At 41.2% G+C, this 17,110-nt stretch overlaps 1 protein-coding gene across 2 annotated transcripts in view; it reads right to left on the minus strand.

The window, feature by feature from the left end:
* The window catches only part of DMXL1 (Dmx like 1), a 367,266-nt gene that overhangs the window by 46,748 nt on the left and 303,408 nt on the right, over nt 1-17,110 (minus strand). For both annotated transcript variants that reach the window (XM_033929039.1, XM_033929038.1), the window contains one exon: nt 15,984-16,185. In XM_033929039.1, coding sequence (XP_033784930.1) covers nt 15,984-16,185 — 202 coding nt within the window. The remainder of the gene's footprint in view (nt 1-15,983; nt 16,186-17,110) is intronic.

A 17,110-nucleotide genomic window follows, 5' to 3' on the forward strand; every position in this document is an offset into this window, starting at 1 on the left:
GGCTTTGGCCAGGGAGAGAGGTAGACAGGCTGGCTTCGGGGGTGGGGGGTGGGACAAAGTGTGGAAGGCAGTGAGAGGGACATAGAAAGGAGGCACCGGGGGCACTAAAGACAGGAAGGGTCACTAAGGACATGGGAAGGAGGCACTGGGGGCACTAAAGACATGGGAAGGAGGCACTGGGGGCACTAAAGACAGGAAGGGTCACTAAGGACATGGGAAGGAGGCACTGGGGGCACTAAAGACAGGAAGGGTCACTAAGGACATGGGAAGGAGGCACTGGGGGTACTAAAGACATGGGAAGGAGGCACTGAGGGGCACTAAAGACAAGAAGGGTCACTAAGGACATGGGAAGGAGGCACTTGGGGCACTAAAGACATGGGAAGGAGGCACTGGGGGCACTAAAGACATAGAAAGGGGCACTAAAGACATGGGAAGGAGGTACGGGAGCACTAAGGACGGGAAGGAGGCACTGGGGGCACTAAAGGCATGGGAAGGAGGCACGGGGGCACTAAGGACATGGGAAGGAGGCACTGGGGGCACTAAAGGCATGGGAAGGAGGCACTGGGGGCACTAAAGACATGGGAAGGAGGCACTGGGGGCACTAAAGGCATGGGAAGGAGGCACTGGGGGCACTAAAGACATGGGAAGGAGGCACTGGGGGCACTAAAGGCATGGGAAGGAGGCACTGGGGGCACTAAAGACATGGGAAGGAGGCACTGGGGGCACTAAAGACATGGGAAGGAGGCACTGGGGGCACTAAAGACATGGGAACGAGGCACTGGGGGCACTAAAGACATGGGAATGAGGCACTGGGGGCACTAAAGACATGGGAAGGAAAGAGGGAAGTAATAGAAAGGGACAACTGTTGGGCCTGAGTGCAGAAAGGAAGAAATGAAAGGATACACAGACAGAAGGAAACGCAACCAGAGACTCATGAAATCACCAGACAGCAAAGGTAGGAAAAATGATTTTATTTTCAATTTAGTGATCAAAACGTGTCAGTTTTGAGATTTTATATCTGCTGTCTATATTTTGTACTATATTTGTCTATTTTTCTATAGTTACTGAGGTGACCGAGCTCACGGAGATGGGGCAGAAATGGGGTTTTCAAATTTTAGTCCTAGTAGTGTGCCGGTCCACGGGTGTAAAAAGGTTGAAAAACACTGGACTAAACTATACCTTCTGGTGGAATTCGTTATGCCACATTTACAAAATAGAAAGAGTAATTGCCATACAAAGAGGGAATTATAATAATTTTAAAAAGATTTGGGGGCCATTGACAATTTATTGCAATGATTAGACACCATTATCCATTGAAAGTACACTTATTCATAGGGGGGAGGGTATAAAGTTATATTGAGGTTCGATCAATTGATAATATTTATATTATTTTTTAAATTAAAATATTTGTGGGAAGGGTGGGTATAAATATATGTTTTTAAGATAATGTTAAAAGAAATACAAGTGATGTTTTCAAGGTTTAAATGATGTAATATTGTGTTCTTGATGTAAGATGAAAAAAATGAATAAAGAATTTGGAAGAAAAAATGTTCATATTAAATTAAATAAAATATTTGAGAACAGGTGCAAGCGAGAGTCTATAATATGGTACCTAGATAAATACAACTGTAGTGCAAGGGTATGTCTCCTTATTAATTCTCTCATCCTACAAGTTGAGTATTTTGTTCAACTTTCTTTTTTTTTTTTTCGAGAGTATTCCTTTTTTTTCTTTTTTTTTTTTTATATCTTTATTCCTTTTTACATTATACAAACAAGTGTACAATAAATCAAGTCATACTATACATTCTTCACTTGAAACTTTACAATCATCTTATACCATAAATTACCTCCCCTCCCTCCCTTTCCAAATATTTTTGTAACTACTCATCCTAATGTCATAAAACCCACCCATCCACCCTCCCATCCTATACATACTAAATGGGGATAAATTCATTTATTTATTATAGTAATCAATTAATGGTCCCCACACATCTTTAAATTTCTTATAATATCCTCTCTTAATCGCCAATGTTTTTTCCATTTCATACACATGACACACCGAACTCCACCAGAAACAGTAATTCAACCCCCTGTAGTCTTTCCAATTGTATGTTATTTGTTGGATGGCAACTCCTGTTAAAATCATTAACAGCTTATTATTATTCGAGGAGATTTGACTTTTGGCCCTCATAGACATCCCAAACAAAACTGTGTCATATGACTTGTTCAATTTTCTTGATTTGACTCAGAAAATTAGAAAATACAGGCTGATGAAAAAAATCATTTTCCATTTCAATCCTCTTTTTAGGTCTACAGTAATAAAACAGTAATATCATAACTCACCATGGATCCTTTTCTTATTGAGTTCTTTTCACAGTCTGAGCCTTTCAATATCTAATCTACTTATCATACATCTGAAAGAATACAGGTAGCCAGGGTACTCAAAAAAAACCCAACCCATTTTATAGCATATGTGCTAGAAGAAAGGGTTTAACTTCATAAACAAAATCTTAATTATGGAATTGACACATTTTAAGTTTCAACAAATAATCTAGTAAGAAATGCCTAGAATTCTTGGTATCCTGCATATAGCACAGTTACCCTTAGCAGATGTTATCCGAGGGCAGCAGGTAGATATTTTCATATTGAGTGACATCATCTACAGAGCCCAGCATGAACAGTGAAAACGTGTACTGTCACTTTAAAAATTCAAGACTGCCTGTACCTCGCATGTGTTGACACCTTTCTATCCAGTCGGATCATGGGAACTTCAGTTCACTACGAAAGCAAAGAAGCCAACTAGTGGGATGTGGGAGAGTTGTGAGAATATCTGCCAGCTGCCCTCGGTTAACACCTGCTACAGGTAAGCAACTGTGCTTTATCTGAGGACAAGCAGGGAGCATATTATCACGTGGGACTCCCTAGTTGCCAGGATCATGTCTCTGAGAAGAGGGTTATTGACAAATACCATGAGCCTGGCAAAACCAAATGGGTTGGAGGGAAGTTGGCTGTCAGTTTGCCCCCCCAATATTAGGTGGTAGGGGTTAAGTGTGAGGCGTACTGACAAACGCCTGGTCCCAGGTTCAGTTCCCTCACTGAAGTTTCACCAGGAAGTAGAATCATGGTTGCATAAAGAATATATTATAGAAATAGTCTTAAGCATTACAATGAAGCATTACAATTAAGTAGAGAGCAAAGCAGTTTCCCTGCCTTACAGAGTCCAGAAACAAAGAGACAGAGAGTCAGAAGTTCTAGGAAGAGAGAGGAAGAGAGAGAGACAGAGAGTCAGAAGTTCTAGGAAGAGAGAGGAAGAGAGAGAGAGAGAGAGAAAGAGAGAAAGAGAGAAAGAGAGAGAGAAAGAGAGAAAGAGAGAAAGAGAGAGAGAAAGAGAGAAAGAGAGAAAGAGAGAGAGAAAGAGAGAAAGAGAGAAAGAGAGAAAGAGAGAAAGAGAGAAAGAGAGAAAGAGAGAAAGAGAGAGAGAAAGAGAGAAAGAGAGAGAGAGAGAGAGAAAGAGGAGAGAAAGAGAGAGAGAGAGAAAGAGAGAAAGAGAGAAAGAGAGAAAGAGAGAAAGAGAGAAAGAGAGAGAGAGAGAAAGAGAGAAAGAGAGAAAGAGAGAGAGAGAGAAAGAGAGAGAGAGAGAGAGAGAGAGAGAGAGAGAGAGAAAGAGAAAGAGAAAGAGAAAGAGAAAGAGAAAGAGAAAGAGAAAGAGAAAGAGAAAGAGAGAGAGAGAGAGAGAGAGAGAGAGAGAGAGAGAGAGAGAGAGAGAGAGAGAGAGAGAGAGACTGCATTCACATGCCAGAGTCAGATTGATATAATTTCCTATAGGCTTTCGCTGACATAAGTAATGCCAACTAAGAATGCTGAATGGTAGCGATAGCTATGCTGACATTGGCATATAAGTGGAGTAGAACATAGATGAGCTAAGAAGTCATCACTGCTTGAACTCTGTGTGCCATGACACAGCTTGCAAGCCCCAGCCCAGCCTGAGCATAGCAAAAGAAAATACAATCCACCAGCCATGTGGAAATAGTTCTATTGATGACAAGAAGTTCCAAGTCTATTTGGATCAAAAGACAAACGGTTGAATAGAAGCTCTGTGAGGTTTGATGTGATCTAATTAATAAGCAAGAGCATGTTTGAATTCCAATGTATGAAGTGCTGCTTCATCTGGGGTGAGAATGTGATCTTGAAAAGAAGACTGGGAGAACCATGGACTGATTTAGATGAAACTTTGGGAGGAACCAAAGCTACCGATGAAGAAATGGAATCCGAGATGAAATGAGAATGCAAAAGCAGTAACACGATTATTATGGAAGACTTTAACTATCCCAGGATAGATTGGAGTCTTGGAAACTCAAAATACGCTAGGGAGACCAGATTCCTGGAGGCTATACAGGACTGCTTCATGGATCAGCTTGTCAGAGAACCGACGAGAGGGATGCCACTCTGAATCTAATCCTAAATGGGCTAAGAGGACCTGCAAAGGAAGTGGAAGTAGTGGGACCGTGGGGAAACAGAGATCACAATATGATCAAGTTCAAAGTTGATGATCAAGTTCAAAGCTGAAGTAGGAATACTGAAGGGAAAGAGAACCACAGCGACAACTTTTAACTTCAAGAAAGGAAACTACGAAGTGATGAGGGTAATGGTAAGGAAGAAACTTAGAAACAGCTCAAAGAAATGGCAGACTTTAGAGCAAGCCTGGTCTTTATTCAAGGAAACAGTGAGCGAGGAGCAAAATCTGTTTATCCCTAGATTCAGAAAAGGGTGCAAAAAGAGCCGAACAAACGACCCAGCGTGGATAACTAAAGAAGTGAAGAAAGCGATAGATGATAAGAAGAATTCTTTCAAGAAATGGAAAAAGGGCAAAACTGAGGAGAACTGGAAAGAACACAGGAAGTATCAAAAAGAATGTCACCTCGTGGTTAGAAAAGCAAAAAGAGAATATGAAGAGAGGCTAGCCAGGGAAGCATGAAATTTCAAACCGTTCTTCAGATATGTTAAAGGGAAGCAGCCGGCTAGGGAGGAGGTGGGACCGCTGGATGATGGAGATAGGAAGGGAGTGGTGAAGGAGGAGAAAGAAGTGGCAGAAAGACTAAACGTTCTTTTTGTCAGTATTTACAAAAGAGGACATATCTAATATATCGGAACCTGAACAAAACTTCAAAGGAGACCAAGCAGAAAAATTAACATCCATAGAAGTAAGCATCGAAGACTGTTATGCCTATGACCAGGGGGGTAATTGAAACTACGTAATATGTCTCCTCAAGTCTGCTTATCTGACCTTTTTGACCTGGGAGTTGCCAAAACAACATCAAAGGGAACCAGATGGGAAACCGGTCTCTGTAACACCTCCTTGATAACATCAAAAGGACTGGCCAGGGGGGTAACTGAAACATTCTGACCTCCTTGACCTGAGTGTTGCCCAAAACAACATCAAAGGGAACCAGATGGGAAGCCGTTTCTGCAACACCTCCTTCTGATATCCTGACCAGGGTGTTGTCAAAACAAGGAACAAAAGACCAGGACTAGCTGTTTTACTAATCGTAATAGCAGGACCAGCTGTTTATGCTTTTGAACTCAAGAGCATTCACCCTTTTATAAGGACGTGATTCTGCTCCTAACATTAGAATCCAAGACGTCTCCAGGAACAGAAAAGTTAAAAGATGTCTAAAGGGGCAGTCTCCCGTGTCTACTCGCCTATCAGTTGCAGGGATTCCCAATTGTGAAGGAAGAGTGTTTGCCTGAGATAGGGTGATGCTATTTTATTCTTATATTCATCTATATATATATAAGTATAATAAAGTGTTATTGTTTATGCTTTATATTGTCTGTGTGCTTTTCTGAGTGTCACTGATCATCCCATTTGACAGAAATAAGTGGCGGAACAAAGACGTACACAGGCAGATAGAAAAATTAAAAACTGACAAATCACCGGGCCCAGACGGAATCTACTCTAGGTTACTGAAAGAAATAAAGGAGGAAATAGCGGAACTACTACAGCAAGTCTGTAATTTATCCCTGAAAACAGGCGTGATCCCGGAGGATTGGAAGATAGCCAATGTAACTCCCATCTTTAAAAATGGATCGAGAGGTGACCCGGGGAACCACAGACTTGTAAGTCTGACCTCGGTTCCGGGGAAAATGGCGGAAGCACTGATAAAAGATAGCATCGAGGAGCACCTAGAAAGGAATAAACTTATGATAACAAGCCAACATGGCTTCTGCAAGGGAAGATTGTGCCTGACAAACTTATTGCACTTCTTCAAAGGAATTAAAAAATGGATGGACAAAGGGGACCCCATAGACATCGTATACTTAGACTTCCAAAAAGCCTTTGACATGGTACCCCATGAACACCTACTTCGGAAACTGAAGAACCATGGGGTAGAAGGAGACGTACACAGATGGATCAAGAATTGGTTGGCAGGTAGGAAGAAGAGGGTAGGAATGAAGGGCCACTACTCAAACTGGAGGAGGGTCATGAGTGGTGTTCCGCAGGGGTCGGTGCTTGGACCGCTGCTATTCAATGTATTTATAAATGATCTAAAACAGGGACGAAGTAATAAAATTTGCAGACGATACCAAACTATTTAACAGGGCTAGGACTATAGAAAACTGTGAAGATTTACAAAGGGACCTGAACAAACTAGGGGAGTGGGCGACGAGATGGCAGATGAAGTTTAATGTAGAGAAATGTAAAGTCTTGCACGTAGGAAACAGAAACCCGAGGTACAGCTACACGATGGGAGGGCTGTTATTGAATGAGAGTACCCAAGAAAGGGACTTGGGGGTAATAGTGGACAAGACAATGAAGCCGTTGGCACAGTGCGCAGCGGCCGCTAAGAAAGCGAATACACTTCTCCCTCCGGATTCACGGGGGATAGGGGCAGAGCCGGACCGCAAATGGTGAAATACCGCGAATATCTTCTGGTCCGGCTCTGACCCACTCCTGCCTTCCCCCCGGCATCCCGGCCTAACCTGGTGGTCTAGCGGGCTTTCGGGGCAGGAGTGATCTTCCTACACTCCTGCCCCGTGCAGATCGCCAATAGGAAATAGCTGCTGTGAATTCCCGTAGTCTCTCGAGACTACGACGGGAACTTCCCACAGCCATTTCCTATTGGCGATCTACACGGGGCAGGAGTGTAGGAAGATCGCTCCTGCCCCGAAAGCCCGCTAGACCACCAGGTAAAGCCGGGACGCCGGGGGGAAGGCTAAATTGTGGGTTTTTTTTCTTTTTTTTCCCCTCCCCAAAAAATTGCGAATATGTGAAATCGCGATTGCCGAAACCGCGAATGGGGAGGGGGAAGTGTAGAATACTAGGTATAATCAAGAAGGCTATTACAACCAGAACGAAAGAAGTTATCCTGTCTTTGTATCAGGCGATGGTGCGCCTGCATCTGGAATACTGCGTCCAATATTGGTCGCTGTACCTAAAGAAGGATATGGCGATACTCGAGGGGGTTCAGAAGAGAGTGACACGCATGATAAAAGATATGGAAAACCTATCATATGCTGAAAGATTGGAGAAACTGGGGCTCTTTTCACTGGAGAAGCAGAGACTTAGAGGGGATATGATAGAAACTTACAAGATCATGAAGGGCATAGAGAAAGTGGAGAGGGACAGATTTGTCAAACTTTCAAAAACTACAAGAAAGAGAGGTCATTCAGAAGGGGACAGATTCAGAACCATTGCTAGGAAGTTCTTCTTCACCCAGAGGGTGGTGGACACCTGGAATGCGCTTCCAGAGTGCGTGATAGGACAGAGTACGGTTTTGGGGTTCAAGAAGGGATTGGATGATTTCCTGAAGGAAAAGGGGCTAGAAGGGTATAGATAGAGGATTACTATACAGGTCCTGGACCTGATGGGCCGCCGCATGAGCAGACTGCTGGGCATGATGAACCTCTGGTCTGACCCAGCAGAGGAATTACTTATGTTTTTATGTTCTTAACTTGGGATGAATGCAAAGAACTACTCTATCATGGTAGAATGTTGTATAAGGTGGATCTCACACAAGAGCTTGAAGTTCACTGACTCAACGTGCAGCTGTGAAAGCATTAAAGAAGGTTACTTTCCAAGTAAGATGTTTAAGGGTGAAGATGAGAGTGATTCAAGAGGAGACTTCATCAGAGTGGCCTTCATCTAACATTAAGGCCCCAAGTAACAGGAGGAGGCTTGATTAGAGGTCTGGTATGGAGAAGGCCTTTCATGAATCTAGCAACCAAAGGATGTACAGACAATGGCTTTTTATCAAGTGGAGTATGAAAAGCACTAATCCAACTGAGATGAACTCTGACTGGTGGTTTTTAATCCAGAGTTAGAAAGGTTTAGAACATAATCTAGGATTGATGGAAGACGACAGGTAATCGGATCCAGTGAGTTAACATTACACCAGATGGTGAAACGAGTCAAGTTTCAAGTTTTCAAGTTTTATTTCACATTTGATGAATCGCCTATTTCGAAATTCTAGGCGATGTACATAATAATATAGAAACTATGACATAATTACAATAAAATCAATAAAGACTCACATGAAAAAGAGGGAAAGAGGGTAAAGTTACAATGGGGGAGAAGAAAAAAAACAAAAAACCAGGAGAGAACGAGAGGTAGGGTAAAATTATTCAAAGCTTTTCTTACGTAAAAGTTGATTTAGGCATCCATTAGTTAAATTATAAGTCAAAAGCGTCCTTAAAAAAATAAGATTTTAAAAGCTTTTTAAATACTAGGATATCGCTTTCAATTCTAATGTAATGGGGAAGGGAATTCCACCATTGTGGCCCTGCAACAGTAAACATCTCTGCTCTTCTTGTTCCAATAACTTTTAATGATGGCACAGTTAATAAATTTTGACTAGATGAACGCAAAGATCTTTGAGGTTTGTATGGGATAAGTGATTTTAAAATGAATTGTGGTTCGTTGAATGTAAGAGACTTAAAAATTAGGAACATCAGTTTGTAGAGGATCCTATGGTTAACTGGCAACCAATGTGCATCAATTAATAATGGGGAGACATGATCGAATTTTTTTGCATTGTAGATTAACTTTATGGCCGTGTTCTGAATGATTTGCAGTCTTCTTTTTTCCTTTTGGCTGATATTTAGAAAAAGGGAATTACAGTAATCGATTTTAGCTATGATGAATGAATGGATTAATATCTTTAAAGAGGAAGGATAGAGAAATTTGGAGATTGATCTTATCTGTCGAAGCTTATAGAAACAGTGTTTAACAATGGAAGAAATGTGTTCATGGTAGGATAAGTTATTATCAAACAGCACTCCAAGAATTTTAACTGTGGGTTCCGTGCTGATAGGTATATTATTAATAAGGAAAGGTTTTTTAAGTGAAATGTCTTTTTTCCATTTAAATAGGATGGATTTTGTTTTGTTAATATTCAGAGCTAGTTTGTTTGTGTTCAGCCAATTATGTCCATTTTAAAAGATAGCAGCACTGCATGGAAGGCTTCCTAGAAGCTTCAATTAAGGCTGACACTGACCAGATAATGCAAATAAATTTCTTGGTTGGGAGAGATATCATTCTGTAAGTGCTAATGAACTTAGACTGGGATGGAGAAGAGAGCCCTCATTCTGTGTCAACAAGGTTGGAAAGATCTGAAGTGTGATGGGTTCCCTTTTGCTGAGTTGGAGAAGGAACTATGGTTGACATGCCAACCGAGGTGCTATAAGAATCATGGTGTCTTGTTCCTGTATGCAAATGTCAGAAAATTAAGAAACAAGATGGGAGAGTTGGAATATATTGCACTAAATGAAAAAATAGATATAATAGGCATCTCTGAGACCTGGTGGAAGGAAGATAACCAATGGGACAGTATATCATAGTGATAGGGTAGATTGAATTGATAGTGGTGTAGCATTATATGTTAAGGAAGGCCTTGAATCAAATGGACTGAAAATTCTACAGGAGCAGAAACTCCATGTGTAAGGGGGAAAAAGGATAGTGATAAGAGTGTATTACTGTCCACCTGACATAGATGAACAGACAGATGCTGAAATGTTATCAGAAATTAAGGAAGCTAACAAACTGAGTAACACAATAATTGGTGATTTCAACTACCTCGATATAGACTGGGTGAATATAACATCAGGGCATGCTAGAGAAATAAAATTCCTTGATGAAATCAAGGACTGCTTTAAGGAGTAGCTAGTTCAGGAACCAAACAAGAGGTGAAGCAATTCTAGATCTAGTTTTTAGTGGAGCACATGAATTGGTGCTGGGGCCGCTTGATAAAAGTGATCAAAACATGATCAAATTTGATATTATCCCTGGAATAAGTTTGCAGAGGAAATCCAGTACAACAGCACTTAACTTTTTAAAAAGTGATTATGATAACATGAGGAGAATGGTAAAAAAGAAACTTTGAAGTGCAGCTGTAAAGGTCAAAAATACACATCAGACATGGATGTTCAAAAATACCATCCTGGAAGCCTGGACTAGATACGAATATTCCATGTTTTGAAAAAGGAGGAAGGAAGACCAAACAGCAGCTGGCATGGTTAATAAGTGAAGTGAAGGAAGCTATTAGAGCTAAAAGAAAATCCATCAGAAAGTAGAAGGATCTGACTGAAAATAATTGTAAACAGCACAAGGCATGTCAAGCCAAATGCAAGGTGAGTAATGTAGTGGGCAAATGCACAACAGACGAAGATTCAGTGCCCGACAACATGATGCACGACCTACTCCTACTGGAGCGATGGTCTAGGACATGGCAACTCAACTTCAATGCCAAAAAATGCAAAGTTATGCACCTGGGCAGCCAGAATCCATGCAAGTCTTATACTCTTAATGGCGAGATCCTAGCAAAAACGGTAGCAGAACGAGACTTGGGGGTAATCGTCAGTGAGGACATGAAGTCTGCCAATCAAGTGGAGCAGGCTTCGTCCAAGGCAAGAAAATCATAGGCTGCATACGAAGGGGTTTCGTCAGTCGTAAGGCGGAAGTCATTATGCCATTGTATAGATCCATGGTGAGGCCCCACCTGGAATACTGTGTGCAATTCTGGAGACCGCATTATCGCAAGGATGTGCTGAGACTGGAGTCGGTGCAAAGAATGGCCACCCGGATGGTCTCGGGACTCAAGGATCTACCATACGAAAAACGGCTTGACAAATTACAGCTATACTCGCTCGAGGAGCGCAGAGAGAGGGGGGACATGATCGAGACGTTCAAGTATCTTACGGGCCGCATCGAGGCGGAGGAAGATATCTTCTTTTTCAAGGGTCCCACGACAACAAGAGGGCATCCGTTGAAAATCAGGGGCGGGAAACTACGAGATGACACCAGGAAATTCTTTTTCACTGAAAGAGTGGTTGATCGCTGGAATAGTCTTCCAATACAGGTGATTGAGGCCAGCAGCGTGCCTGATTTTAAGGCCAAATGGGATCGGCACATGGGATCTATTCACAGGGCAAAGGTAGGGGAGGGACATTAAGGTGGGCAGACTAGATGGGCCGTGGGCCCTTATCTGCCGTCTATTTCTATGTTTCTATGTTTCTAATAAGGAAGGCAAAGAGAGACCTTGAAAATAAGATTGCGCTGGAAGCAAAAGCACACAGCAAAAACTTTTTTAGGTATATTAAAAGCAAGAAGACGGGAAGAGAATCAATTGTAAGCAGAGTAAGCCTGAGGAAGGGGACCTCTGGGCACCAACGCCACACAGGAAAATCGAGAACAAATACCAAAAATATCTGAAAATAAGAAAACCAAGAAAAGCAGAGCAGATCAGAACTCACTTTCTGAGTTCACTTGCAGACGGAAAAATTGAAGAGTTATCTGTTCTCTACTGCAAAAGGGGAGGAGTTCAGAGTTTTTGAGCGACACCCTTTCTCAGATTCATGATTAATGGGAAGCAACAGCTATGGTACAAAATTCTATGTCTTTGCTATAGAATCAGTTTTTACTGAGAAGGCTGATTATGCTGTGAGGTTTGCAGTAGACTGATTATTATTTTGAATGGCTGCTTGGTTGAATTTGCAGCATGTTCAACATGTTGCCTTTCTCCCTATCAAGGTAGTTCCATTTCATTTAAATGAAGGAAAAAAGCCTGAAATAAAATTGAGGATTAGTGGCTTACTATAGACTGTAAACAAAAAAGTATATCATTTAATCTAAGTTGTAGGAGCCCAATGTGAACAAAACCTCTGCCTACTCAGTTGGTTTATTTAATCAATTAGGCTCTCTCTCATTCCTGAGTACAGATTAGGATTTAATCATATTTTGAGCATAAAGGGCTTGATTTTATTAACATTGCTGCTTAGCAAAATATAAGGCTATAAGCTAATATTAAGGCTTTTAAAACTTTGTTGAAAACTCATTTGTTTCATGAAGCATTTGGTGTAGATTCGGTGTCAACTGATTCAATTCATATATATTGAGGAATCAAGAATTTAGCAGATTTCCTGTAATTTAACATTAGTACAAAATGATATGGATGTAATGAATGTAACTGATCTACCTCTCCGTGCCGGATATCTCTGCCCGAATTTCAGCCGGCCTGTCCAAAGTTGCCACATCTCACCACCATCTCAAACTGAATATGGCTAAAACTGAATTCCTTATCTTTCCCCCAAACTCGCCTCTCCCCTCTTGCCGTTCTCTATCTCTGTGGATAACACTATCCTCCTCCCTGTCTCGGCGACTCGCAACCTTGGGATGATCTTTGACTCTTCTCTCTCCTTCTCTGTTCAGATCCAACAGACCGCCAAATCCTGTCGTTTCCTCCTCTATAACATTACCAAAATCCGTCCTTTTCTCTATGAACACACGACCAAAACCATTGTCCATGCTCTCATCATCTCACGCTTAGACTACTGCAACGTACTTCTCTTAGGCCTCTCACATGCCTGTCTCTCGCCTCTTCAATTCGTTCAAAATGCTGCTGCGTGCCTCATATTCCATGAGAGCCGCTATTCTCACATTACCCCTCTCCTCAAGTCACTTCATTGGCTCCCTGTCCATTTCCGAATACAGTTTAAACGCCTCTTGCAGACATACAAGTGCATTCGCTCTGAAGCCCTCGATATCTCTCCTCACTCATCTCCCCCTATGCTCCCCACTGTGATCTCCGCTTATCAGGCAAGCTCCTCTTATCTATACCCTTTTCTTCCACTGCCAACTCCAGACTCCATCCTTCTTCCTTGCAGCGCTGTATGCCTGGAACAGGTTGCCTGAATCAATACATCATGCTTCATCCCTGGCAGTGCTCAAATCCAAGCTAAAGGCCCACTTTTTTGAAACTGCTTTCAACTCCTCCTCATTGCTGTCAGATACCTATACCCACTATAACCTCCCCAACCCTGAAATGTTCTGTCTAAATTAGATTGTAAGCTCTTCTGAGCAGGGACTGTTTATTGTATGTTAAAATGTACAGCACTGCGTACGCCTTTCAGCGCTATAGAAATAATAAATAGTAGTTGTAGTAGTGTAGGTTTGTCCTGTTTTAAATGGCGTTCTTTTCTACGTTTTGTATATTTGTAAACTGCTTGGACCTGTCATAAGATGGAGCAGTATAACAAATTTTAATAAAACAAACATAAAACATTAAGTGCCATTTATAGAATCCCGTTTAGCAGTGCCTAGGTGTGCTTAGGCATCCTAATGGTAGGGGCCAGTATATTAGGCCAATTTACTAGCGCAGGAGTGCTGTTGCTATCTTTGGAGGCCTGGAGAAGGTCTTTGGTGGTAGGGCTTGAGGGATCCCAACCAGATCAGTTATTGTACATTGTGAATGGGGGGTATGGGATAGAGAAGAGGGTTGAGAAGAGGCCATTTTATGTCAAACCATTCTGCCTTTAGACCTGATCAAAATTTGCTGTCTGGTTGTGCTATTGGTAGGAAATATATTTTAGATTTAATAGTTTTCTGTGGTAGTGAAGCGTGAGGCCTCTTGTAATGGATTTACATATAAGCTTGTACAGCTTAATACATAATCCTGCTCTTACCAGGGCATCCCCAGCCCATGCCAGCCTGAGCAATGAAAAATGGCTGCCCCGGGCCAGCTTCTTCTTTAACATTTTGTAAAAGAATGAATAGAAAATCTTCTTAGAGCACCTTATACGTTCAGTCCGCCTCCTTCAGATTGAGTTACTGTGCAGCAGTTCCAGAGAATGACTTAAAGCATGAAGATGTTTGATTCACTAGCTTATACTTTTATTTTTATCAGCAGGGGAAAGGAGGTTAATAAGGGCACATAGAGAATGACACAGGGACAAGTTTGTCTCCGTGGGATCCGTCTCATCCCCATCCTGTCCCCGCAGGTTATCTCTCTGTTCCGTCCCTACAAGCTCTGTCCTCATCTGCACAAGCCACATATGCTTTAAAGTCATAAGTATTCGAAGGATATAACTCTGCTGGAGAGGGTGCAGAGGCGAGCCACGAAACTAGTCAAAGGTATGGAGAAATTGAGCTACAGAGAACGCCTCAAGAAACTGGGACTGTTCACCCTCGAGAAGAGAAGACTGCGAGGAGATATGATAGAGACTTTTAAAATATTAAAAGGATTTGACAAAATAGAACAGGAACCCTCATTACTAACATTTTCAGATGTGACACGGACAAGAGGTCATAGCCTGAAACTGAGCGGCAGCAGGTTCAGGACTAACATCGGAAAGTTCTGTTTCGTACAACGAGTGGTGGGCACTTGGAATGCTCTCCTGGAAGAGGTTGTGATGGAGACTATTGTTCTGGGTTTCAAACGCAAGTTGGATGCATACCTTCTTGCTAATCATATTGAGGGTTACGGGAAAACCGGGTCTCCATAAAGGAGTACCTAAATGGGCCTCCGCGTGTGCGGATCGCCGGACTAGATGGACCTAGGTCTGATCCGGAGAAGGCATTTCTTATGTTCTTAACTTGCACACCTAGTAATTGCAAAAATCAACCACATCTATTCTCCACCCCTTAATCACACCTAATTTTCAGATAAGCATCGTTAGGTGCCTCCATTTAGGTGTTGCAAGGCACCACGTGGAATTCCACGCCTAACTTAATTTTAATTTTTTTAAATCAATTATTCGATTAACTTCAACGGGGCAATCAATTTAAGCTATCTGATTTAATTTAGGAAAGGTGAAGATTTTAGCTAGGCGTAGCTAGGTGGCCTCAATTATAGTGCCTAACTAAGGTATTATAGAATGAGGTCCAAAATTTGCTAAATACAGACCATTCTGGAGAATTCATAAACTTTTTCTCAGCACTGTACATCCATTAATGCAATCTGAATTTCAGAAATTATTTTCAATTAAACAGACATAGAAACATAGAAATATGATAGCAGATAAAGGCCAAATGGCTCATCCAGTCTGCCCTTCCACAGGATCCATTATCTCTTCCTCTACCTAAGAGATCCCACATGCCTGTCTTATGCTTTCTTGAATTCAGGCACAGTTTTTGTCTCCATCACCTCTACCAGGAACCTATTCCATACATCAACCACCTTTTCTGTAAAAAAAAAAAGTATTTTCTTAGATTATACCTGAGCCTATCTCCTTTTAACTTCATCCTATACACTCTCATTCCGGAGCTTCTATTCAAATGAAAGAGACTCACCTCATGCGCATTTATGCCATATAGGTATTTAAACATTTCTATTGTATATCCCCTCACCCGCCTTTCCTCCAAAGTATACATATTAAGATTTTTAAGTCTGTCCGCATACACCTTATGATGAAAACCACTGAACATTTTAGTAGCTTTCCTCTGGACAAACTCCATCTTGTTTATATCTTTTTGAAACAGCGGTCTCCAGAATTGTACACAATATTCTAAATGAGGTCTCACCAGAGTTTTATACTGGGGCATCAATACCTCGTTTTTCTTACTGGCCATATCTCTCCCTAGGCACCCTAGAATCCTAGCATCCTTCTAGCTTTCACAGTCATCTTTCCAACCTGTTTGGCCACCTTAAGATTATCACATACTATCAAACCTTTTTAAGACACCTCGATATGGAAAGCATATGCAAGCTTACTTGAAAGGCATGTTTGTGGATTCAAGTAAAGCCTTATGACGGAGAATGGCAGGGCCAGCAGATATAGCTTCCTCTGTAGTTGGCATAGAAATGAAATTTTCAGGTGGACCATCATGTATCTCAAGACGATGGAGAAGAACTTGCTCCCAGCGTTGGAGAGTCTTTAGAACTGCGTGACAAAGTGGAGAGCCAACAGGTAGCTCTAAGAAAGAAAAAAAGGGACAAAATAAGAAAAGGTTTCTATAGAGATAATTTAAATCTTAGTGTATACTGGTGTCAAAGATAGATTACTAGGTCATAAGGTTCTTGAATTCAATACAAGGACAACCAGAGAAGTCAGAGCTATTTATTCCAAGAGATAAAGACTGACAGGAGAACATAATTAATTTGATATCTTTATTAAACATATGTGTTATACAACACAACTACTGTATATGCCCAACCTCTCACAACATGAGAGGCTTATTTTGATCATTCTGCTAAATTATTTGAGAAAAAATCTCCTGAAAAGAACAAAGCAACATATACTGTAACCTGGCGTTTATACTTTTATCTAATCATGTCTATCTAAAACAAGCTTATACACCACAAAACCGACCAAGACTATTCAATGTGGTTTATAAATATCACCCCCACCATAATAAATAAAAGACAAAACATGACAAAATACTAACAAAACCAAACAAATAAATTCTGTTCACACAGAAGCTAATCAAAATACCTAAACACTTCTCATTTTTTTAAATAAATTAATTCACATTCTGACAACCTCATTTGGTAAAAAATTCCTTAGCTTAGGACCAGCTGCTAATAATACAATTGCCAAGAGAACAGCAAGCTTCACAATCTTTAAAGGCGGCACCTCTAACAAGTTTGCTGCCTGTGAATGCAAATTCTGGTTTGAACATCAAATACTCTAAATATTCTAGCCTAGAGTATTTGAGATATCCCAAAGAGTTTTACAGATCAGTCAACACACTAAACTCTTATATGCCGAGCCACAGGATACCAATGCATAGGTTGCGGGATTAGAGTGATATGTTGTTCACTTTTACTGCAGTCAACCAAAAGCCTGGTGGCTATATTTTGAGCCTTTTAAACAATTACATTACATTAGTGATTTTTAT

The sequence above is a fragment of the Geotrypetes seraphini genome, chromosome 1, assembly GCF_902459505.1.
Source record: "Geotrypetes seraphini chromosome 1, aGeoSer1.1, whole genome shotgun sequence".
Taxonomy (NCBI): Eukaryota; Metazoa; Chordata; class Amphibia; order Gymnophiona; family Dermophiidae; genus Geotrypetes; species Geotrypetes seraphini.